Here is a 26,887-nt window from a genome sequence, read left to right on the forward strand (position 1 = left end):
TTCATCAAATGAAAGGGCGCAGGATCCAGGAAAAGAGACCATCTATCCTAGCAAGTGGTACATCTGAAGTGAGATCCATGACAGAAATCGGTCTTTAATGGAACTGGCATCCGATGCCTTGACGGCAGTGATATGTCTTAGACATTTCTCATACACATCCCAGCCTTTGTCAGTCTTATTGTAGGTGGAGAAAGGAGGCAGGCGAGATGGTAATTGCTGTGGACTTGGTAACAGGCCAGTCAACTACCTGCCCAACATGGCTGTAAGCTCCTGCTATTGCAATTCTGGAAATCTCTGTTTTTCCGGCTAGTGCTGCAGTAAGGTTTGAAGTACTACCTCTAAGGACGCACCTGTCAACATTGTCAATTCGGTGAAAAATAGATGTGAATGTTGATCTTCACTCCTTGCCAGTTGTGGAGTAACTACACAGATAAATAACTACCTGCTTAGGGTGTACAGCAGTCTAATGAGAAAACAGTTCAGAAGTTCTGTACAAAATCCAGGTATAATGCCAGGCCAAATCCAGTACAATAGTGTCCTGAGAGCTCAGTCAGGCTAACAAAATGGTTCAAATGGCTCTGAGCACTATGGGACTTAACATCTGTGGTCATCAGTCCCCTAGAACTTAGAACTACTTAAACCTAACCAACCTAAGGACATCACACACATCCATGCCCAAGGCAGGATTCGAACCTGCAACCGTAGCGGTCATGCGGTTCCAGACGGAAGCGCCTAGAACCGCACGGCCACACCGGCCGGCTCAGACTAACAAAAAACGCACACAAACATGCATTCTGTTATGGGATTAGACGAGGTAGACAGCTTTTCAGTGTCTCAAGACGGTACTGTCCTCAGCTGCAAGCACCGATCTTGATGCAGTGCTTCCTTCAATGTTTGATTGTGCTGCCGCCTGGCAGTCGGACCTTCACCACAATGTGCTGTTGCTGGTGATTTGCATTGTGATGGTAGCGGCTGTCGACGGTATGACAAGAGTGGTAACATAGGGTTATGTCAGTTGTCACTGTGCTTCGTGTCGTCTGATGTGAACTATGAGTATATCCAAGACAATAGGATGGGGTATGCTTTACATTGTTACCTAGTTCTTGGAATCTGTGCTGTCCGAAGTTTCTCATGGTCCTTTTGATGGCTACTTGTGTGTTTGATAGCCCTGTTACATGCACTGCAGCAGCTTCGAGATGACAAAATTCAACGGTAGTCATGTTTTCAATACCTTGGAAGAGAGACTTGATTATGGTTCAAAAGGAAAAACTGATGATGCTGTTGCTGATCAAGATGTCTATTTCTGAATGCTCAGGCAAGTGATGAAAGGAATAGCGCACTGTAGCATTTGCAGTAATGTATCTTCTGAAAGAGAATTTGTAAAAAAGTTTCTGAAATATGTGCTGTCTGTTAAGAAGCATCTGGACACACCTATGTAATGTAGAAATGATTGTTAGATGTCACAAGAGGTGGACCCAACAGTTTAAAAGGAGGCAGGCATTATGTCAGCAGGCAAGCAGTAATAGCAGAATAGGTCGGTCAGCACAGCTCAGGGACTTTGAATCCGGACTAGTCATTGGATATCATATGAGTTTCAAATCCATCAGGGACATTTCGATCCTTCTAAACCTGCCCAAGTTGACTGTTGGTGATGTGATTGTGAAGAGTAAACGTGAAAAAACAACCATAGCTAAACCAAGACCACACAGACCTCATGTACTGATGGACAGAGATTGTTAAGTGTTGCGAAGAGTGGTTGTGAGAAGACCTCTTGTCAAATCAACGGAAGGAATGACTTGCGCATTCCACAGTGCTATTGGCAGTCCGGCTAACACAATGACTGCATGTAGGGAGGTAAAAAAAGTGGGGTATATTGACTGAGCAGCTCCTTGTAAGCCACAATTTCCTAATAATCAGTGTTGAGTGATGCTCAAGGTTAGAATTGCAGTCGCGATCAGCACACTTAACTTTGTGACAGAGTGTCATCTTGTGCATGTGTGGATTTAAATAATTCACTTCATGCTGCTGCAGGATTACTATCTACTTTAAGAAAAAAGAAAAAAAATCAGGCTGGGCACAAGTTTTTAGAATTTTGAAAGTAGTTATATTTTCCAAGGCAATTTACACAGCCCACTGAAAACTGAACCGAGACTGCCACTGACGTAGCCTCAACCACACCTCTTAAACAATATTAAAATAATATACTAAACTTGTTTAAATGGTTAATTTTGTACTGTTCGTAAAAATACTAATACATTTTAGTTAATTAATGAATTTTGAGATGAAAATGTCATTGACAATTTTCAAAGCTCTTTATGTGTTACTGATTTCACAAATCCTTTGATGTTATGATGCTTATATGAAGTTAATTACATTAATAATGACAGGTAAAAAGATGCAAATTACTATGATTTTGATGTAACTAAAACGTTACTAAAATGTTCTCCATTATTTTACATTAAGTACGTTTTATTGAACTAATTGTTTTTACCTAGAAAGTTTGTAAAATCAATATTCTACTTTTTGTTTATGTTCTGACAGTGATGAAACATTTTGTAATTTGATACTTTCGTGAATATTTTATCACTTTCGTTACTAAATAGTGTGATTGCAAGTACTTATGAGTACAGGTGTTCTACTGTTAAATATATAGCATACATGAAACTAAAAGTTGTCTCCCATAAGTAATTACAATACCCAATATGAGTATCATTATCTCTGATTGGAGGGGGTATAATATATTCGTTTTGCCCAAAACTATTCTGCTACATTTCAAGGCAATGGGCAGTGGATGACAGGAAAAAATTGTAGTAAAGTATCACACTAGAAACTATGGCAGTCTGATGGAAGTGCTTGGGTTTGGTGAGTGCTTGGAGAGTGTTGCTTACCTTGATGTTAGAAAATATAAGTAATTGGATAGGTAAAAGATCTACTCACCAAGCAGTGATAGGAGAACACAGACACAAGAGATGTTACCATTTGGTAGCTTTTGGAACCAGTGGCTCCTTCTTCTGGCTGTAGGATGGATAAGGAAGAGGGGTGAAGGAAAAGGACTGGTGAGGTTTAGGAAAAGGGGTAGAGCTCAGAAAAGTCACCCAGAATTCTGGGTCAGTGGAGTCTTACTGGAAAGGATGAGAAAAAAAAGACAGTCGTGTAATACAGAGGATGTGGTGATACGGTATGGAGATGCTTCTCGTGGATGGTGTGTGGTCCGCTTATTGTGCTTAAACAAACACTAAATATAGAAGGATATGATAATGTTTTTCAGAATTGTGTTCTGCGTACACTAGAGAGACAGTTTGGAGAAGTTTTTTCAGAGTCACAATCCACCATGACGTGAAACAGCATCTGCCAGGCTGTGGTTTATGGATAATGACATTCTTAAAATGGACTGGCCTTCCCACAGTCCCTACTTGAACCCAATGGAACACCTTGAGGATGAGTTGGAATGTTGACTTCACTCCAGACCTGAGTGTTCTTCACTACTTTCTCTGGTTTTGGCTCTTGAGGAAGAGTGGGCTGCCATTCCTTAACTGATACTGACACTGACATATAATTGAAAGTGACTCCAGTACAGTTCAGTCCGTCATGAAGGTAAAGGGTGGACATACTCCATATTATTGAGCATGAATGTGTCCGGGATACTTTCACTCAAGCGGTGTGTGGCTAAGAGACCCAAAGACAGCAGATGAGAGACTGGCAGTAACAAGCTCTTGACTCTCCTTCTCCTGTTCCATCATTTACAGAAAACTGCCATTGAGGAGGCATCACTTTACACCTTTGCCATACCAATAGATTGTTTCTGACATTTTTGTTGTTTGACATTGGAAATAATAATAACCGAGGTTAATTGTTATGTAGGTCTTCAACTCCCTAGCAAAGGAGGAAAAACAAGTTGTAAGCAAAAAGAGTTTAGGCCAAAATGACTATAGCAAATGGTGAATGACTGATGACCTCAGCAGTTTGGTCCCATAAGACATTACCAAATGGTGAAGATATTTATTTGTTCTTTGTGGTAATAATTCATAGATGACTTGTGAAGAAGACAAATATTAGTGATTAATGTGCAGTATTTCACAATCATTTTCCTTCAACTGTTATGAGCCATGATTAAGTCAGAATAATTTTATCAAATTTGTGCTTCAATAACAAGGATGAATGCATTCCTTGTAATCAGCCTAACCTTAACCCACCTTTCAAAAGCATGTTTCTTGGTTCAATTCTGTCTCTTCTTTGTTTAAACTGTTGGTATTTGACAGGTAATGCAGGTATTTATGATTTTTGAGGACAAATTCATTTTCTTGTTTACTTGAAAAGTTAGAGTGATAAGTATTCCATTGGGTATGTGTTTAGGATGGAAGCATTTTCAAAGAAAGGGGCACAGGTGCCAAGTGCTTCTTTTTTTTTTTTATCCATTAGGAGTTCTGCAAGTAGTGTAAGGTAGATGGTAACTGGAGCTGATTTCTTCCCTTGGAGTGACACCCTCTTGCTTAGGGGCAATTTCTTGCCACAGGAAAACGTGTCTTAACATCTTGCTTGACATCTGTTGGGAACACTCAATACAAATACTTTTCCTGCGTCCAAGGGAAATGGAGTGCTACTTCAGTCAAAAAATTATTATTATATTTTTATTTTTGTTTCTGAATATCTAGAATTTTATGTTTGAAATGGTGTTCAAATCGTGTCTATAGTGCCACTTCAGGTATATTATTTTATCTTTCAAACAATTGCTTGTACAAGAATTTGTCTGCTAGATGTCAATATGACTGCAGCCTTAGCTGTCAAAATGAAAAATTTTCTGCTTGCAAGTTCTTTCACATTTGGCGCTATTCATACAAAATATGAAATTGAAGGAAGATTTTTTGTGTTGGTTAACATGATATTGCTTGGTTTCATGGGATTCTACATTCTCTTGTTTCTTGCATCCTGTATACTTATGTTTATATATGTGATTCGTGGTGATAATGTGTTATTGTTACTGTGAGAAAGTTATTAGTTTTGCTAACAGTAGTATAATTACAATTGCAAATTGTCTAGGGAAAATAATGGAGTATTCAAGCACTGCATTAGTTGAAGAAAAAGTGTAAAAACAGCGAAGAAGTAAATTTGTCATCTGTTGTTTCATCTGTGTCTTCTAACCTCAAAAGGCCTATGGCTACACCCCAAAGAAATTATAAATGAACAAAATCATAGGAAAACCTGCAGAGCTACAGTTAATTTGTAAATGTAGTATCACTTTTTTTCTTTGTGTCATATTGCAAGTGGCAGTAGCAGCAGTTTGTAGAATTCCAATATTAGATTGGTGTATCATCTGTGCACTACTGTACCAGGGATATGCTATGTGGGGTAATTATATATTTGGATCTGCAGCTGAAGATGTTGCCGATGAATGTATGAAAGTTGCAGTAGAAAGAGTGTTAGAAAATATAGATTGTAACAATGAAAGGATTATAAATTAAGCATTTGAATTTGCTATTATTTCCTAATTTTGTAGGTGTCCAGAGAGACTAAAGCAACTTCATTTAGATAACTGTACAGGAAAGTTCAGTGGGACAAGTGGAGCTATGGAAGTGGCAGGAATGAAGAAAGTTTTTCAGCATACTCAGCTATCTTATGATGCAAGGTACATAAATTACCTTAGCGACAGAGACTGTAAGGCGTATAATGAAGTTGTGGCATCCAAATCGTATGGGGATGGGTTAGAAATAAAGCAACTTGAGGGTGTGGGTCATGTGCAGAAGTGATGGGAAACCAGTTGGTGGTGGCAATAGACAACAGTGTCATTGGTAAAGAGACTCCAATATTATTATGGTTTAACCATTAAGCAAAATATTCATAGTGTATAAATAGTGAAGAAAGCTGTATGGGCAGTGTGATTTCACACACTGTCCATCAATGATGAACTTCAAAATGGGCTGTGCCCAGCAGGTGTGGAAAGCTGGTACAAATACTCTAAGGGTTTAGTGACTAGTGAAAAATATAATCATCGAAATAATCTGCCTATTGCAATTATGGAGGCAGTAAAGCCAGTATTCAAACACGTGGCAAACAATGATCTACTTCGAAAGTGTTTGCATGGCAGGACACTGAATACAAACGAGTCTCTGAACAGTGTCATTTGGACTCACTCACCCGAAACTATGTTTGTGGGCATATGCACTTTATACTGCAGGATGCATGGTGCCTCCGCTACATTCAAATAAGGCAACATCAATAAATGTAAAGTGCTGCAATCTCTAGGATAAGTGTAGTCTGTCCCACTGTTGAGGCAATGAGAAATTAGTATAGCGAGAGACTAAGAAATGCAGAAAACAGGCTAAAGAATTACAGTAGGGATGCAAGGCAAATTAAAAAAGGTGCTAAGATGAAATTGCAATTGACAGATGGCAAGGACCCTGATGATCCAAGCCATGCAGCAGGCATGTTTTGACATCTCAACTTTGGACTCACTGTTCTGTAAGTTTATTTTTTCAATAAGAAAGGGTGCATTTCCTCAGTTTCTGCTCTGTATAGAAAGCTGAAATTTTCTGGATGTACTCAAACACATATTTTGCATCTCATGAAATTTTTTTATTATGAACTGAGATGGTTTTAACGTTTCATCACAGAAATGGGACTGTCATTTAAAGGAAAGAATCAAGGTGACCAAAAAAGTGTATAACTTAAGCAGTTACACAAGGATTATATCATGGTCCTAAAAATTTCAAATCTGTTGCTTGCAGAGTTTGTGAGATAATGCACCTTATACATTATACAGACATACAATTCTGTTTCCCCATAACAGTGCTTCACTGCTGATGTATTATTGTATGTCAAGTGTTCTGGGTATTCAGTCTCCTTTTCTGTTCTAGTTCTCCCACCACTCTGCAGCTTATGGTGTGGGTTGCAGTGCTGGCCAAGGCATAAATCTTTGCTACTAGGGGCTGATCCGCAGCACCTCATAGCCAAATGGACTGACTCATTTAACACCACTCTCCCATGCCTGGTGTGGATCAATGCTATCCAAACTGGCGCTCCATACTCTCCCACAGAAAATCAAGAGTCCCAATGGAGTTGACTGGAGAACCTGGTAATTTTCTCCTCACATTAAACTTGTCAGATTTCCCAAGATGATGTTTCTGCTCCAGATTTTTCCCTTCAAACCCATACAATGCTTACTAAAACATGGGAGGTGATCCAGAATAGTTACTAAGTATTTTGAAGTGTCACAGTACTTAAACTTCCTCAAGGTCCTTCCTAGGGCCTGATCGTTGGTGTAGATTTTGTGTAGAGAATTGACTGCCTTGACATAACGCATTTTTCTGGTTTCTCCAACAGCTCTTATTATCATGCAATGTTAAATAGAATCTTCTGATTTGAAACATATGTCTGATTACATTCGTCATCCTGAAATATCTTTTTATCTCATATAACTTTTCATAAGCCTTTTGTGATTCAGCAGCACTTGATACTATAAAAGCTGCACCCATGATTAGTGTTTTCTCATACCTTTCTTCGATATGTTAGGCAAGATTAAGGAATTGGCTAGTGCATGACTCCCCTAGTCTAAAACCAGCTTACTCTGAAATGATGTTTACGTCCACAGACAATAAAATACTAGTCAGTATCACTTTCGCTAAGAGAGTAATATCAGATGAAAATTCTTTGGGTCTTCAAGTTCTTTCCCCAGCTTGAGAATAGCTACATCGTTTCCAGAATGAGATTTTCACTCTGCAGCGGAGTGTGCACTGATTGATCTGCCAGGAAGTTTATATCAGTGCACACTCCGCTGCAGAGTGAAAATCTCATTCTGGAAACATCCCCCAGGCTGTGGCTAAGGCATGTCTCCGCAATATCCTTTCCACCAGGGTTCGCAGAAGAGCTTCTGTGAAGTTTGGAGACGAGATACTGGCAGAACTGAAGCTGTGAGGGCGGGTCGTGAGTCGTGCTTGAGTAGCTCAGATGGTAGAGCACTTGCCCGCGAAAGGTAAAAGTCACAGTTTTAATCTGCCAGGAAGTTTCAGCTACATCGTTTGCTTTTCTTCTCTGCTTATTCTTAGGTTAAGGGCAGATTCAACACATTCGTTCATGGGTTTAACCATCCACTTTATAGCCTCTGGTCCGAAATTCTTTAGCTGCTCTCTTCTTATAATCATTTGGGCCTGCACCTGTGTTATTTTTCATTTGGTTTATGACACCAACTCTTCCGTGAAAGGCATGTTTAATAAGTTATTCCGCAGTGTATCTCAATTATTTCTGATGCCAGGATCAGAATAACAAAGTGTCTGGCGTCTAACTGTTTAAAGGGCTATTATCATAGCAACAGCCGCGTGTCTAACTGTTTAAAGGGCTATTATCATAGCAACAGCCAATCAGAGAAAGCGCGTGGCCGCGCCACCTGTTCCATTCACCTCTATCAAACCTCTGCGCTACTGCAGGTAGCGCCCACTGTAGCCAGTTGCAGACGTCGCTCGTGGCCGATAACGTACACGGTTGTGGTCCGTTTCGTTGTGTGCTTTGTTTATCTGTGCAGCGAGTTTATTTTGCGCTACAGAGTGTGTGCAGTTTTTATAAACCGTTCAACACAAGAGTAAACCTGATGTAAACATTGCACTACGTATTCTTCCGCGTTTGCGGGAACCTCATTGGATTTCCGTTTCACGTGGAACTGCAGCCAAGCTGTGTTGAGTACTGTCAATTACGACAATAGGGGTACTTTTTGTGCTGTGCGTTTCGCGCACATCGACTTATCGATAATACGGGACAACAACTTTACCGGCGCATTTAACTAGGAAGCACTGGGCGGTCAGATGGCACAGCTAGCCTGCAGTGACGTGGCCATTTAATTGTTGAGCAAAATGAAATAATACACTGTAAATCTCCAACAATACGCTCCTTAGACGAATAGACGAAAACCGAAACACAGTATCGTTTTTAGCTAATGTACTATTGTAATTTAAAACAAGAATGATGAAAATTCCTGACTTAACCATCCAAATCCGAGAAATACATTTCAGTTCTGGAAGTGTCACTTGCTGCTACGTTGATAACGAGCCTATTAACAACAGAATCCACGAAGCAACCAGGCGCAGCATTTTCTCTTCTTCTTTTATGACGAACCGTTCAATATCCCGCCAGCGTTCGGCAGTGACGTGTGAAAAAGCTGCGTGCTTTACTTCCAGTACATCTGACAGCTTAACAATCTTGTTACTTCTCGGGTCAAACTCCGCAGCTTGGATCCAGATCAGTTCTGTTGGGTTCATATTGTAATGGTACAGTAGCAAATGTAAAAATGCAGCATTTGTATGATGTGCTCGATGCTATGAAAAAGATTGTTTTCCATGTTTCTATGATACTTACCTACATTTAAGGTATGAAACGATAGACATAGTCCAAATAAAGAGGATCTTTTTTATTTTTGCCTTAAAAATAAATTGTTATGTTTTCTTAATTTAAACAACTTTTATGAACAGTCTTTCATAAAACATCGATAATTAAGAATTTGTATTTGAAATGGAAACAAGAATTTCGCGTCTAATATGTATTAGAAACAAGAAGACGTGCATTACTCATAAAAATGATGATGAGTCTTATAATTACGAGATGTAGGTATTTAAAATGGAGTGAGAAAAAAAAATTGTATTGGGGAGATTCGAATCAACGCACGAGTAGCCGCATTATGCCCATATTTCATTATGCTGCCGACAGCACTACACGTTTACTCTGGGTTTGCGAATCAACTGCAGCCTATACAATGCTGGGAAAACTTCAAAGCCGATTATCTCCGTGAATTTATGAAAAACATTAAGAAAAACCTATTTCTCGGCACTTTTTAACCCTGTTCCACGCGCGTTTCACTTCGGAACAGAAAACAGCCTCAGCCATTTTCTTATTGCGCATTTACAGCGCGACAATCAGAGCACAACGCTGCAGAGGCTGTGACTGTACACGATTTTTGAAATAAAAACTACGTAGCTAAAGCGTGATTAAGAAAAACGTTGATGGCTGTTAATACATTTGAATATCTTAAAGTTTCATTTAACGTAACTTAGAAGTAAGATATCTGATACATAAGTAGGATCTACTTCCAAGAGCGTAACAACACCAGTGTACATGTGCTAAGGCTTCTGACCAGTGATCGCGTTTGTGTTTGTTTACATCAGGTTTATTCTTATGATGAACGGATTATAGTGAAAGTGTGCATAAAAATATGGCTGCTAAGCAGGAAGTTCAGCGATCTGCCTGTGTTTTGCATGGTCACACACATGACTTTGTGCGCTCCGTGTGGGAGTATTTGGAGGAGGAGAGAGGCAGTGGTGCAACTCTTATTGTCTCTAAGGGGCGAAGGTGGTCGAAAGAACTGCAGACACTTTGTAGAACATAAAAATATTTTCGTCAAAATCTGTAAGGAGGAATACTGTTCAGAAAAGGAACAGCGATGTTCGTCCAGAGTGTGAACACCTGATAAATTGAGGACAGCACCACAAAAAACCTATGCGTCACTATTGGTGAAGTAGAGTTATTCAGTGATAGCAAGTAGTCTTTATCAGCGATTGTCAGAGCCCTCGGTTTTTGGTGTACAAAAATTAATGGACAGAAAACTTTAACGGGAGAGAGGTGACACTGCAGTGTGGCATAGTCTATTTATAGGAAATATCGTTAAAGTGCCTTTTGAATACATTGTGTGGCTCGTCGAAGCCTATACAAACGCCAGTCATCCCATCAGAAAAGACTGAACAGATGATAGCGTATGTGGAAGTTCTGTTGTTCCCGTGGGAAAGGGACAAGAATTATTGTCTTGCATGCTGGAACTGCATTTGGTTTCGACCTAACTGTCTTCTCGTTTACATATCGAGGAAAACAAGCGGCAACGACGAGGAGATGGTCATGGTAATTTTCTGAAGGGTGAAGGGGTAACTACTTGAAAACTTAAATCAGCTGTCTGTCATTCAGGTATTAAAGGCAAAGCTCCAACGATAACAACGAAAAAATCCGACGTTGCTGAATGCTGAACCGCCACAATGTGAAAATTCAAGACACTTCATGTAACACGGAGCTCATGGAAATAGTGAAAAAAATAAGCCAGAATTTCAAAAGTATGTTGTGGACGAGGTAGCTAAAGAACCTGTCCACAGTGGTTCTTAGGCTTCCACTATACTACTGCCACTTCAGCGCCACCAAAATGATTTGGGCACAGATTCAACATTATGTGGCAACAAATAACAAAAGCTGCATTGTGGCAGAAATTCAAAGTCTGTTAGAGGAACCAGTGACACAAATAACGCCAGAGAAGTGAATTAATATTATACGCCACAAGGAAACAATTGTTGAAGAAGCATGGAAGGCTGAGTGTAGAAAATAATGTAATTATATCCGTGGGTAATTCCAGTGACTCGTCCACGGGCCAGAGCTCAGATAATGGCAGTGTTGAGGAATAAAGTGATTCTGAACTAACTAGCATTTACCGTTTGCCTAAATTCGTCTTTATTTTTATGTTTGCGTATCTTATTTTTAACTGAATGGTGTATGCTGCATTTGCGTAATAAATCTCATCTCATTATTAAGGCGTACTCCTGTGGACAAATATGACACTCTGTGTGGACAGCTCGCTGACTGGTAAGAACTAAAGCAGTTTATATTATTTTAATATTGTTAGTTATTGGATTTACGAACGATTCAGATTCATTTTAACAACCCTTTCGTATCGAATACGACAAGTGAACGTGATTCATTCTGATTATTGTAAAAGATAGTGCACTTCCTGTTGCTTTTGTTGAGTTATACAAATTATAGGAACACGGTATCATTTTATACACATGAGTGCGTTTGTTAAGCCACAACAATGTTACAGTCCTGTAAAGCGAACTCAATACCGCACGTTCAAACGTGGCATGGGGGTAGTCCAGCAAGGTGCCGCGGTGTTGCTGCTGCGGCCACACTGCGCGCGCACGCACGGTCAACCGACAATATCATCCCCTTCCACGCTCAACAGTGTTTCGCTGTCAGTCACTTACATAGTTGTGAGCTATTTCATTTAACAAATTTATTTAACAGATAAGGTAAGGTAAGATGTTTTTTCCGGATCATTGCTAAGATTTTTAATTAGTTTATTTGCTCTTCTACTGTTCTGAGCTATGACAAGATAAGCTAAAAGATTTGACCATTTTTCCCTTCTGCCTTCTCCGATACATGTCATGAACTCTTCACCTGCTTGAATAGTGTCTTCAGCTAGTGGATCTTTTTCGTTTTATCTTGATAGATATTAAGTAGGGTAACTGTTTCTTGGTTGATGCCGGATATGTATTGTGATCAGCATCCATGTGGTATGTGTTTCTGAGAGATCTTTTTCACTAGGGCTATAAAATCGTCATACAATTTTAGAACTGCTTAAAGTTTTGCAACTTCATTGTCGAATTCTTCTGAGAAACTTTCCCGGCTCGTCTTTTTTAGAATCATTGTCTAAAGGGAACTACTTTTGTGCTGCTAGTTTCAGCTACTGTACACGTAATGGGGTTATGTTATTTTTTAGGTATCGATTCCTCTACTTTTTTTACCACATGGAGGAGGAGCAAGAGATTAGTGTTCTAACGTCTCGTTGACAACGAGGTCATTAGAGATGTAGCACAAGCTCGGATTAGGGAAGGATGGGGAATGAAAACGGCTGTGCCCTTTCAAAGGAACCATCTCAGCATTTGCCTTAAGTGATTTAGGGAAATCATGGAAAACTTAAATGAGGATGGCTGGTCACAGGTTTGAATCGTCGTCCTCCCGAATGCGAGTCCAGTGTGCTAACCACTGCACTACCCTGCTCTGTGTTACCACATGTTGAGCTGCTTGTGAACTCATGATAAAAACATTGTCCGTATTATAGCCCTTGTGCCATCTTTCAGTTGGCAAAAACAGTCCAGGTTAACATCATGTGTGAGTTTCAGTCCTTGCTTTTCTACCCAGCATTCGAGCTCGTCTCCGTTCTTGTCTTTAGTTTAATAGCCCCAGCTTGTGCTTCGGAAGTTCAAATGTCCCAATACAATCTTGATTCTCTTTGAGTTGAATTTCCTGGGTTTATCGAGTTAAAGTTGACTTTAGATGATTTGTAGACTGATGTTATGGTGTAGGTCTCTAACTGCATTGTTATAAATCCAATGTTGTTCCTTTTTATGTCTGACTTGCAGACTTAATATTGATCCTCGTTTTACGAACACTGCACTTCCATACTGTTTATGGAGCACTTTTAGGACTAGTCTCCTTCCTTCAGTTTTTGATTTGTTATTTTTTGTTCCACAATGCGTTTCTTGCCTGGCAATAATGTCAACTGTAAGTTCTTTTAAGCATCAACTAATAACATTTCCTTATTGCTGGATAAACCTACAATGGGCATTGAAGTTGTTGCTAACCATGAGGAAGTTTTTTTCCCTCCGTGATGTGTCCCCATGGTTGAAGGATTTGCCGTTATCAAGGTTACGCTCAGTTATTGATTAACTTACTGACAATCTGTGACGAGTCTCATTCAGTGTACCCCAGTACTTCGGTGACGACGAGAAATCTAGTTAGAGCATCGTCTGAACTAGAACCCTACAGACTACTTTCCACATTGAGTGCCGCCATGGACCCAGAATTCTTGTAACTGTGGCATCTCCAGCTGCAGCAACAGGAATCAGAAACTACCGCAACAGGCTGAGCGATATGCTCAAACCTGCGGCAGAATACTCAAACTTCTGCACTTAGATTTACGCACTTGCAGGTGTGTAGTATCATGACTGCTACTATCCAATGCAGCTATATTTTAGCTAATAATCCCAAGTTGCTCTCTACCGGCGACCGGAGAGACCGAGCGGTTCTAGGCGCTACAGTCAGGAACCGCGCGACCGCTACGGTCTCAAGTTCGAATCCTGCCTCGGGCATGGATGTGTGTGATGTCCTTAGGTTAGTTAGGTTAAAGTAGTCCTACGTTCTAGGGGACTGATGACCTCAGAAGTTAAGTGCCATAGAGCTCAGAGCCATTTGAACCATTTTGCTCTCTACCTTTCATGAAGTATGTCCTTTTATAGAGCCCGAGGCAATAACTTTCGAAGATTTTGTGACCTGTTGTCTTCCTACTATGAAAAGAAGTGTCACATAATCGCTGATAGGCTCGAATTTTTAGAGTGTCGCAAGCAATCCTCACAAATTTACGCAGCTTGTGCAGCAGCGTTTCAAGGTCTCTTCTGAAAGTTTCGTTTTGCTCGTGAAACTTTTTCTGTAAACAGTCGCAAGCAGAATCTTTGGTGCGATAGATTACTATTTATTATGCCCCTGAGCAGGAAGTAGCATTACAAGTCTTGAAATTAGATAACATCACGCTATACGAAGTTTTTACAATCGCTAAAGCTTACAAAATCTCCATGTCAGCTCATCATTAGTTCAATGAACATGCCATCTCCTCTGAGTTTACAGGTTCCCAATCCCGTGAATGTGTTCGAAATCAGAAGTCGTAAGACAGGTCTTCTGACAGAAATTCTTGCCGATGCAGGTCCTTGCATGGCCGCAATTCGCGGAGTTCATCAACAGATTGTGATACAGCACATCGTTTTGTTAATAGAACTCAAATATCCAGAATGAGATTTTCACTCTGCAGCGGAGTGTGCGCTAATACGAAACTTCCTGGCAGATTAAAACTGTGTGCTCGACCGAGACTCGAACTCGGGACCTTTGCCTTTCGCGGGCAAGTGCTCTACCATCTGAGCTACCGAAGCTCGACTCACGCCCGGTACTCACAGCTTTACTTCTGCCAGTATCTCGTCTCCTACCTTCCAAACTTTACAGAAGCTCTCCTGCGAACCTCGCAGAACTAGCACTCCTGAAAGAAAGGATATTGCGGAGACATGGCTTAGCCACAGCCAGGGGGATGTTTCCAGAATGAGATTTTCACTCTGCAGCGGAGTGTGCGCTGATATGAAACTTCCTGGCAGATTAAAACTGTGTGCCCGACCGAGACTCGAACTCGGGACCTTTGCCTTTCGCGGGCAAGTGCTCTACCATCTGAGCTACCGAAACACGACTCACGCCCGGTACTCACAGCTTTACTTCTGCCAGTATCTCGTCTCCTACCTTCGAAGCTTTACAGAAGCTCTCCTGCGAACCTTGCAGAACTAGCACTCCTGAAAGAAAGCTGTGGCTAAGCCATGTCTCCGCAATATCCTTTCTTTCAGGAGTGCTAGTTCTGCAAGGTTCGCAGGAGAGCTTCTGTAAAGTTTGGAAGGTAGGAGACGAGATACTGGCAGAAGTAAAGCTGTGAGTACCGGGCGTGAGTCGTGCTTCGGTAGCTCAGATGGTAGAGCACTTGCCTGCGAAAGGCAAAGGTCCCGAGTTCGAGTTTCGGTCGGACACACAGTTTTAATCTGCCAGGAAGTTTCAGAACTCAAATATGCTTGCAGTGTGTATCTCAGTTTCTAGGAGCGAGATGCATACGTTTTTCTGGGTTACCGCCTAATGTCTTTTCCGCGATGTGGCATGTGAACGCTGTGGCAAAATTTAAAACGTAGCTAACATTTGTGTAACACACCTCAGAGGCCAACCCTGCCCCGTTGGACACCCTTGTGACTTGCCCACGCCGGCCACTGTGGCTGAGCGGTTCTAGGCGCTTCAGTCTGGAACCGCGCTGCTGCTACGGTCGCAGTTTCGAATACTGCCTCAGGCATGGATGTGTGTGATGTCCTTAGGTTAGTCAGTTTTAAGTAGTTCTAAGTTCTAGGGGACTGATGACCATAGATGTTAAGTCCCATAGTGCTCAGAGCCATTTGAACCATTTCACTTGCCCACGCTTGGCAGGAGCAGTCCCGGAGACCAGAATTTAAACATGTCAACAAGTTGATCACACAGTTCGAACTCTTCTCTCTAGCCGCAGCAAGTGTTGCCTCACGATATTCATTGGATTCTTGAGATCACAAGGCCTGTCAGTCTTTTAGCCATTGTAGTGTATTCAGAAAGACTCGACAGTTTTCTGGGCGTTTTATTCGTTAACCAAACGAAATGAAAATGCAAGGAGTAGACACCCCTGAACTAAACTCACTTCTTTTTCCTAGCAAGGAATATACAGGATGGTTGAAATTAAAGTTAAACTTTCAAAACGCTGTAGAAATAACACCACTGGTCAGAAGGACGTCAAATTGCAGCGGAATATTATCGGAAAAGGGGAAAAACGTATGGCAGAAGAAAAAAAGTACTGTGAAAATTGATCAAAATATGACACTGTGTGTGTCAGAATAAGTAAATGAAAACACCTATTACGCGCACGATCCAATAAAGTTGGTATGAACACGCCGGGTACACGGCTTTTCCTCCTTTCGCATCTGAGACGTTCGCCATGACTATCTCAATGCAGGATTGCGCTTTGCTTGTAAAGATGCATTACAAGAATGATGACTATGCACACGTCGCTCCGCAGAAGTTCCGGACACTGAAGGGTTTGAAAACAGGCATCGGTCCGATGACTACCGTGGGTCTGGAGAAAATGATTCGGAATTTCGAAAAGACGGGTTCTTTTGATGTGCAACCTGGTAGAGGGAGGAAACGATTTGATTCGACGTCAGTGGAAGCAGTGGTCACAGCAATGCAGGAGAAGACGAGTGGTGGTGTGCAAAGGTGTAGTGCACTGAGAATTGGCCGAACATCGGACATACCCGTGAGAACGGTGCGTAAAATCCTAAGAAACATCCTTCTTAGCTATCCATTCAAAATTACCCATGAGCACGAGTTGCTTCCTGTTGACCTGCCGGCAAGAGAGACCTTTGCTTTAGAATTTGTTGCTCGCATGGAAGTGGACAATGATTGGCCGTGAAAGATTCTGCTTACAGACGAAGCCCACTTCCATCTGACAGGATACGTCAATACACAGAATTGTCGAATATATGCAACGGAAAATCCACACGCAAATCAACCAGTATCACTTAACCTGAAAAGGTCACCTAGTGGTGCGGGTTCACGGCATCATTTATCATAGGGCCATATTTTTCCGAAGAGACAGGTGCTTCCGTTCCTGTTACCTGTACCGTCACTGGTAAGCGCTGTAAATGTCTTTTGCGCAACCACGTCATTCTAGCTCTCCATAAGCGTTGATGTGTTGATGGAATCATTTTTATGCAAGATGGCGAACCTCCGCACATTGCAAATGCATTTAAGCAGCTGCTGAAGCGCCACTTCGGAAATGCCAGAATTATCAGCTGCCATTTCCCTACAGCCTGCCCATCCCGATCACCTGATCTTAATCCATGTGACGTCTGGCTGTGGGGCTATGTCAAAGATGTTGTGTTCAGTGTTCCGATTGCAAACTTAGGTGCATTGAAGGCACGCATTGCGCAATACATTCTGAACGTGACCCCGGAAACACGTCGATCGGTTGTGGAACATGCTGTTTCTCGATTTCAACTTGTTGCAGAAAACGGTGGACAGCATATTGAACAAGTTTTGCGCCAGTCACACGAAAATTAATAACCGATTTGATTTTGACTTATGCTTTTTACGCGTGTTTTGCCATCAGGACAATTACAAACCGACGTGATTGATGCTTTTTATGCGGTTTTTGGTGTCAGGACACTTAAAAACCAATTTTTCCCATCCGATGTGATATGGCCTTGCCGTGGTGGATGGGCTTACGTAACTAACAGTATCACACCTGCACACCCATGCACACTGAGTATAACAGTTTGTTTAACGTCAAACGTAAACCTTGGGAATTGTTGTATTGTATGATTCATTTGTCATTTGTAGTCGACCACTATTAATGATGCTTACAGCGCCATCTATTGCTACATTTTGTAACTATTTATTTTTCTTCTGCCATATGTTTTCCCCCTTCTCCGATAATATTCCGTTGCAATTTGATGTCATTCTGACCAGTGGCGTTATTTCTACAGCGGGTTGAAAGTTTAATTATAATCACCCTGTAATTAATACCTAGTACACAAAGCGAAACCAGTAAATCTGTGTATCCTAGCAAAGTAAATTCAACTATAGTCTGGGTTCGTTAAGATAAGATAGCGCTGCTAAATTCTGTCACTGACGTAAACTTCCGAAAATATGTTACTGAATTAAAAAAACTAACAGGTTCTTTGGTGTACTACGAAATTAACGATGCCATCTGTTTGTTTGGTGTACTACGCTGTGATGATTAAACATCCGAACTACTAAGTTGAGCACAGACGATTTTAGATAAATCTTTCAGTTACCTTACGTTTTTTTCTGTGTTTTGATTTTGTTGAAAAAAAAAGCTTATAACTATGCTCTAGTTGCCTGTGAAAACGCCATGAAAATTCGTTTCGCAGTTTTGGAGATCAGGACGTTCAAACAGACAATCAGACTGACACGACGGTTTTACTGTTTTATTATTAGCATAGACTGGGAACTTCTCTGCTCCATTACCAGTTCACCTGGAATTGGTTGTAAAGAACCGAGGCAATATAGTAAGCATACACTGGACTTATGTAGCAGACCATTCTATGTACATACACGCAAATACACTAACACGTACAATAGGCCTTTACATTTGTGAAAGTATTAATGTTCAGTCGTTCATATTCTTTGAAGGTTGTCTGTCACATGTCTCATAAATTTTTTGGTTCATTTTCGGTGTAGTTGTGATGATCTCTGGCTTTTTTTTTTTTTTAAATGTGCAGTTGGTGTTCCGTATCATATTGTCGTACTGTCTGATGCGTAGTAAATGATTCGTTTCTAAAACGGCATTTGATGATTTGTCAACAATATTTTTGTCTGGGACATATTATTCAACAGTAAAACTGAAAACAGTTTCCATCCCTCGGTTCTAGGCAAGGTTTTCTCGAGGTTCGCAAGGTGTTCCCAGAGAGTCACACGCCTTTTGAGACTTAAAAACATTCGTTATTCAGTTCCACGCAGCTTCAGGAATTACTGCGAAGGCACTAGTCATTTACGCTGTTGTTTGGTACGGAGATGTGATGTTTCTTCATATCTAACACTGATGCATTCGCTGCGATGCAGCTGTATGCCTCTTATTTGACGCAATTACTTCGCACAATGAGTAAATGTGATTCAACTACCACATAAAAGCACAAACGTATGAAGTATGCCACGAAGTCTCATAAACGTCTGTCCTTGAGCCGAATGCCTTAGGTCTGTGTTATGACAGCAAGGTGTTTTGTCTCGGACGCTTTTAAATTTTGCAGCAGCCAGCGGAGATCTCTCTTGCGCGAAACGCAAGGAAGAGAAAAGCGCACAGGTGGAAACATCACGCGACTATGATTTTGTGCTGGCTTCTCGCAATGTCTGTCGGTGAGTCTGGTTCTCTAGTTTCTACTTTCTATCGGTGAATTATATTTTACTAAAACTGTATGCTAAAGATATGGAAACAATTTTGCGCTGAGGCATTCGAGGGAAACTGCAGTACATTGGAAACCGGTAGGAAGTTTCTGTCACTTCGTGGGTAAACTCCGTACAATAGCTATCGATGTGATGTGAGTTTGGTGCAACTTTCAGTGTTAACACCACTGGTGTTCAGATAATATAGGGCTTTTCTCGTTGTAGAATAAATTCACTTCATTTCAGACGATGATCACAGTACGTTTGGTCCTTACAGTGACGGTTTCGGTCAACAATGACCATCTTCAGATATGTGACAAAACATGGGACATGAAATACGACTAGTGGACATATTACATCTGAAAACAGTGAAATATGCCGTAAAGAAAAATTATTACTTTAATGGATGTGGAAACGTCCTGAAAATTTGACGAGGGATACCTGTTTTATGACGTGTCCTAATACGCTGAGGAGACAGAAGTCATGGAAAAGCGATATGCTCATGGCGGTAGTATCGCGTTCACAAGGTACAAAAGGACAGTGAATTGGCGGGGCTCTCATTTGTACTCAAATGATTCATGGCTCTCATTAGTATTCAGATGATTCATGTTAAAAGGCTTCCGACGTGATTATACCCGCACGACGGGAATTAACAGTCTTAAAGATGGTAGCTGGAGCTAGACGCTTGGGGCATTCCATTTCGGAAATCGTTAGGGAATTCAGTATTCCGAGATCCACAGCGCAAGAGTGTACCGAGAATACCACACTTCAGGTATTATCTCTCACTACGGACAACGCAGTGGCCGACGGTCTTCACTTAACGACCGAGAGCAGCGGCGTTTACGTAGAGTCGTCAGTGCTAACACACAAGCAGCAGTGGGGTATGTACGATTAACATATCCATTAGGATAGTTAATGGGCTATAACAGCAGACTTCCGAAGCGAGTGCCTTTGCTAACAACACAACGTCGCCTGCAGCGACTCTCCTGGGCTCGTGACCATATCCGTTGGACTCTACACGACTGGAACATCGTGGACATGTCCGATGAGTCCCGATTTCAGTCGGTAAGAGCTGATAGTAAGGTTCGAGTGTGGCACAGACCCCACGAAGCCATGGACCCAAGCTGTCAACAAGCCACTTGCAAGCTGGTGGTGGCTCCATAATAGTGTGAGCGGTATTTACATGGTACAGACTGGGTCTTCTGGTACAACTAAACCGATCGTTGACTGGAAATGGTTAGGTTCGGCTACCTGGAGACCTTCTGCAGCCATTCATGGACTTCTTATTCCCAAACAAAAATTTGCCATTTCGCCGGACAGCAGCTGTTAGCGATTGGTTTGAACAACATTCTGAGAAATCTGAGTGAATGATTTTTCCACCCAGATCGCCCGACATGAATTCCATCGAACGTTTAAGGGACGTAATCGAGAGGTCATTTCGTGCGCAAAATCCAGCACTTGCAACATTTTCGCAATTATCGAAAGCGATAGTGACAGGATATTTCTGAAGGGACTTCCACCGACTTGTTGAGTCCATGTAATGTCGAGTTGCTGCACTACGCCGGACAAAAGGAGGTCCGACACGATAGTAGGAGGCATCTTATGACATCTGTCACTCCAATGCATAATAAAGCCAGAGTGGCGCCGTCTGAAAATAGACAGAAAATGATCTTACAAGGGGAGGCTGCCAATTGTGAAATTCAGATTCGATTCATACTGCGCATAATAAAAGCTAACGGCCAAAGGTGTAATGTGGCAAAGCACCAAGATGCACTTCTCAGCCGTTGTCGAGAAAATCGACAGTTAAAAGAAACCGTTGCTGTGAAATACTCTCTACGATTAATAATTTTCTACAGCGTCGTGGTGCAGCGGTAAGCGCTCGGGTTCGTAATCCGAGTATTTCACCGCAACGGTTTCTTTTAACAGTCGATTTTCTCGACAACGGCTGAGAAGTGCATCTTGGTGCTTTGCCACATTACACCTCTGGCCATGAGCTTTTATTATGCGCAGTATGAATCGAATCTGAATTTCACAATTGGCGGCCTCCCCTTGTTAGCTTCGGCTCAAATATTTAAAATATGTTATAAATTAGGCCGCACTCGAGGAGATTTATAATATTGATAGCACTACTGCTCATAATAAACTGCAGTATAGTATCCACAACTCGTGATTGTGCCTAGACCTGTTAGATGTCGCTACCGTAAGTCTAAACATGTTCGTCAATCTCAAAAGTTTACAGAATGCAATAAATAAATGAAGAGTAAAATAGGTAAAGTCCACAGTGGGCTTGTCAAATGCATAAGTTATTGCAGTGATAAAGTCTAAAAAATTAAAAACACAAATAAAGTTAAATTTAAATAGTTAAATAACAATATGTGATTCTAAGATGCTCTTGGGGCCATTTTACATAAAAACAATAACACACACTACAGAAAGCTTGTGGCGCTACTAAAATAATATAAAGATGATAGAATTACTAGGGTAAGAAGCGAAAAGGATGAAAACAAAAGACTTAAGTACATAATCAGCGACATTCGTTGGTGAAGCCGCCAGATAGCAGTATAGGTGAGAAGTCGGAGGAACTTAATCGCTCCAGGGCTTCACGTGCCCTGCATTGTGATCGTTGCACCGTAAGAAGGGTGATAATTATTTGAAAATGACGCAGTTGAACAGTCAGTGCATTTCGCAAGTTGAAAGAGGTCGCGAACTTTGTTTAAAAAGACATGTTATTTATATTGGAATCTTCAGTCGGAAGACTTGTTTAATGCAGCTCTCCACTCTAGTCCATCCTGTGCAGACCTCTTCGCCCCTGTACGATCACTGCAATCTACATCCATTTGAAGGTGCGTACTGCAGCCATGCCCTAAGCTGCCTCTATAAATTTTACCTGTAACACTTCCCTCGATTACCAAATTCATGGTTCCTGGACGCCTCAGAAAGTGTCCTATCAACCGATACCTTCTTTTAGTCAAGTTTTATCGTAAATTTCTTTTTTCCCCAGTTCGATTGAGAACCTATTCATTAGTTACACAATCTACCCACCCAAACTTCTCCATTCTTCTTTAGTACTTCATTTCAGAAGCCTCTGTTCTCTTTTTATCTGAACTGTTTATCATCCACGTTTCACTTCCGTAAAAGGCTGCGTGAGGGATGTCAGCAAATTTGGCCAACCTTGTACTACACTGAGGTGACAAAAGCCATAGGATAATTACTTCTGCACAGCATAGAGCAGCAACCCGACTTGGCATGAACTTAACAAGTCGTTGGAACTCCGCTGCAGAAATATTGAGCCACGATTGCGAAAGTGTTACCGGGGCAGGATTTTCTGCACGAAGTGAACTCTAGATTACGCCACATAAATGTTCTATGGGATTCATGTCTCCGACATGGGCTGCTAATTACCTCTAATTGTCCAGAATGTGCTTTAAACCTACAGCGAACATTTGTGGCCCGCTGACATGGCGTATTGTAATCCATAAAAATTCCGTCGTTGTTTGCATACATAAAGCCCAGGAATGGGTGCAAATACGAGCTAGCCATTTCCAGTTAATGACCCATGTAAACACAGCCCACACCATTATGAAGCCACCGCCAGCTTGCACAGTGCTTTGTTGACAATGTGGGTCTATGGCTGCTCGTAGTCTGTGCCACACTCGACCCCTTCCATGAGCACTTACCAACTGAAATCTGGACTTATCTTACCAGGCCACAGTTTTCCAGTCGTCTAGTACCCAACTGACATGATCACGAACCCGGGACAGGCTTTGCAGGCAACGTCGTGCTGTTAGCTAAGGCACTCACGTCGGTAGCCTGCTGCCATAGCCCATTGACGCCAAATTTTGCAGTACCATCCTAACGGATACGTTGATTTCTGGGGTTATTTCACGCAATGTAGTTTGCCTGTTAGCACTGACGACTCTACGTAAACGCTGTTAGCACTGACGACTCTACGTAAACGCCGCTGCTCTCGGTTGTTAAGTGAAGGCCGTTGGCCACTGCGTTGTCCACGCTGAGAGACAACATCTGAAACGTGGGACTCTTGGCACACTCTTGACACTGTGGATCTCGGAATACTGAATTCCCTAACGACTTCCGAAGTGAAATGTCCCATGCTTCTAGCTCCAACTACCACTCCGCGTTCAGAATGTGTTAATTCCCGTCCTGCCGCCATAATCGCGTCGGAAACCTTTTCATATAAATCACCTGGGTACAAATGACAGCTCCGCCAATGCACTGCCCTTTTGCACCTTGCATACGCGATACTACCTCCATCTGTATATGTACATTTCGCTATCCCAAAACCTTTGTCACTTCAGTGCATTCATATCCTCTCTACGATATCCATCGTCAGTTATTTCGTTGCCCAAATAGCAGAACTCATCTACTACTTTTAATGTAAATGATAATTAAACGAAACCCTCAGCTGCCGACAGGTGTTGTTGATATAACTCGATGGGGACAGCTGAAAATGTGTGCCCCGACCGGGACTCGAACCCGGGATCTCCTGCTTACATGGCAGACGCTCTATCCATCTTTTTTTAATCTCATTTTGTTCTTTATCGTTCGTTGAATTCGTTCGGAGCGGACGTCCGATGACACCCGTTCAGGTTGTTCGTTGATACGTTCACTCAGTTTTTTTAGTACAGAGGGTAGCTAACCCTCTGACCGTAAAAGCTGAGCTACCGTGCCGGCGTCCATCTGAGCTACCGAGGATACAGATCAATAGCGCGACTGCAGGAACCCACATTCCCAACTGTCCACAATCTACACACGTAATGTTCCTAATAGATATTTGTCCATCCACTCATTACTCACGCCAACTGAGGCGGCGATTCCCGTAAGTGTTCGGGCAACCTGTGCGCGCTCCACATATTTTCAGCTGTTCCCATTAAGGTATATCAACAACACCTGTCGGCAGCTGAGGGTTTCAATTAATTATCATTTGTTCTAGAGAAGCTGCACGGTCATCAATAGTATCTGTTCTTTTGGGACCAGCTACTATCTTCATATAATTTTAGTGTTTTATTTCTCAGCAACGCCTGATCTCGGTAGACAGCTCTGCGTTACCCTTGTTTTACTTTCGCTGTTAGTATCTTATGAGCCCTGTTCAAATTACTATCCATTCCGTTCAAAAGATCTTCCATATCCTTTGCCTTTCCTGACTGAATCACACTGGCATTGACAAACCTCAAAATTTTTGTTTCTTCTCCGTGAACTTTAATCTCGTTTCTAAATTTTTTCTTGGTGCCCTTTAAAACTTGTTCAATGTAAGGACTGAGTAATACTGGGGATAGGCTGTCTCACTTGCTTTTCAGTTACTGTTTATTTTCATGCGATCGACTCTTATAGAGTGCAGTCTAGTTTCTACGGGAGTTGTACATAACCAATCGGTCACTGTATTAAATATGTACTACTTCCAGAATTTTAAAGAATTCATTCTTGACAACATTACCAGAAGTTAAATGGATACATATTACACAGTATATGGAATTGTTTGAGGTCTGTGACTGTATTATAAATTTAGGTTCAAATGGCTCTGAGCACTATGGGACTCAACTGCTGAGGTCATTAGTCCCCTAGAACTTAGAACTAGTTAAACCTAACTAACCTAAGGACATCACAAATATCCATGCCCGAGGCAGGATTCGAACCTGCGACCGTAGCGGTCTTGCGGGTCCAGACTGCAGCGCCTTTAACCGCACGGCCACTTCGGCCGGCTATAAATTTAGGAAATAATTTCTACTTCTTCATTCAGTTTTTACCAATACTTATTACCACGACAGTATGCTGTCATCATTAGGTGCATTACAGTTACATAAATAGAAGATGATTGGAAATTTCCGTTTCAAACTTCTAAGACTTGTAAATTTGGAAAATTGGAAATTTGTGGTAAGGTCTTATGGGACCAAACTGCTGAAGTCATCGGTTCCTAAGCTTATGCACTACCTAATCTAACTTAAATTAACTTAAGCTAAGGACAACTGGACAACACACACACCAATGCCTGAGAGAGGACTAGAACCTTCAACGGAGGGGGTGGGGGTGGAACGTGACAAGACGCCTTAGACCGCACGGCTACCCCGCGCGGCTTCTAAGACTTTAATATTTTGAATAGGAACCCATGTCCGGAAACGTACCGTTCCCTTGCTGCAGATGTTTGAAAACGCATTTGCTAGGTAGGTTCGCAATACGGTAGTCGTCGGATTGGCTGATATCATTTGATTTGATGTCTTCCTATCTCTTACACCTGGTTCGAGTCTCACTCACGCGTGAGTTGACGGATTGTCTTCAACATGATGGCGTACGGCCTCTTCAAATTCGGGTGTGTGGCGTCCGCTTGGAGCAGCACAGTCACGCCTGCTGACGATGAAGGTACACCTTTCTCGAAGCCATTGCGGAATTGTGGCGAGAAAGGTATACGAAGGAATCGGACGTTGTGCTTAACGAAAATGATAAAAGCGACGAGCAGCTCTTCCATTACTGTGAGCTTCGCCAAACAGAAGGATCATTTCGGTGTATTCTGCAACCGTGTTCTCAAACATGTTGCTCTAACACTCACAGACACTTGAATGGGGTGCGAACCAGGTCGTAGGGGTAGGACAGACGCCATATGACATCAGGCAATCCGACGTAAGCATCCCCCTCCCCCTGCCCCCTCTCCCCAGCTGATTACCCTGTTGCAAACCTACGTAGCAAACGTATTTTCAAACGGCTGTAGCATGGAAGCGGGTTATTTTCGGACATGGGTTCCTTTTCTAAGTATTATGTATTCACTCCCCTCTCCAGCTCCTAGAAGTTGGTAGTGGGAAACGGGAATTTCTGAACACCTGTATTACATTAATCTGGAGTATGATGTTGGTTGTGCCAGTGATGTTATTTACCGAACTTCCAGAAAAAATGGTTGTATTTCGGTACATACTGTAATGCACCTGATGATGGCAGCATGTCGCCGAAACGCTTCGTGTTAATAAGTATTAATAAAATGTAATCGAAGCAGTAGAAATTAGTTAATAAACTATCAGAAGTTTTCTCTTTATCTAAAAATGTCAAATATAGGTTTATCTTTCATCAGTCTGTCTTCTAAGATAGGTCGCAAGGGTACGAGAACGACAAAGACATATGCTGTGATGGTTCCTATTTGGCCACACTGACCGACACCTCTCAAGAAGGCAGTAAAGGTATTCCGTCTGGGGGATGTCCACGTGCGAGGAAATTGGGCCCCTGATACGTTTGTCATCGTCTCCCATTAGCGAACGAAACAGGAACCTTTTGTCTGACAGTATGTATCCACATGTTCACCTACAGTACACAGAAGGCGTCCTGTACCTTTGACAACATAGTTTACCACTCCATGCGTCGCGAATTGTATCAAGGATGATTTGCGGAACTCTCCGCAGGAACAGGTGAGGCTTGTGTGCCTCTTCCCCCTTCCCATCGTCACCTGAGCTCATATCTATTGAGAAAACCTGGGACGCCGTTGAGTTAGATATGTGCGTCCCCGATCAGTTCTCTAGAGTTGTGGGCGATGGCTGAGTGATATTGTATCGGGATGGCACCTCATCTCTTTCACGGTTTCAATGCGTCCATGCCATAATGCGTC

General features: G+C 41.9%; 1 protein-coding gene across 1 annotated transcript in view; it reads left to right on the forward strand.

Moving 5' to 3' along the window:
* The first annotated feature begins 19,250 nt into the window (after nt 1-19,250).
* The window catches only part of LOC124594439 (limulus clotting factor C-like), a 109,768-nt gene continuing 102,131 nt past the window's right edge, over nt 19,251-26,887 (forward strand). The window contains exon 1 of the mRNA XM_047132813.1: nt 19,251-19,260. Coding sequence (XP_046988769.1) covers nt 19,251-19,260 — 10 coding nt within the window. The remainder of the gene's footprint in view (nt 19,261-26,887) is intronic.

The sequence above is a fragment of the Schistocerca americana genome, chromosome 2 (assembly GCF_021461395.2).
Source record: "Schistocerca americana isolate TAMUIC-IGC-003095 chromosome 2, iqSchAmer2.1, whole genome shotgun sequence".
NCBI classification, from domain to species: domain Eukaryota; kingdom Metazoa; phylum Arthropoda; class Insecta; order Orthoptera; family Acrididae; genus Schistocerca; species Schistocerca americana.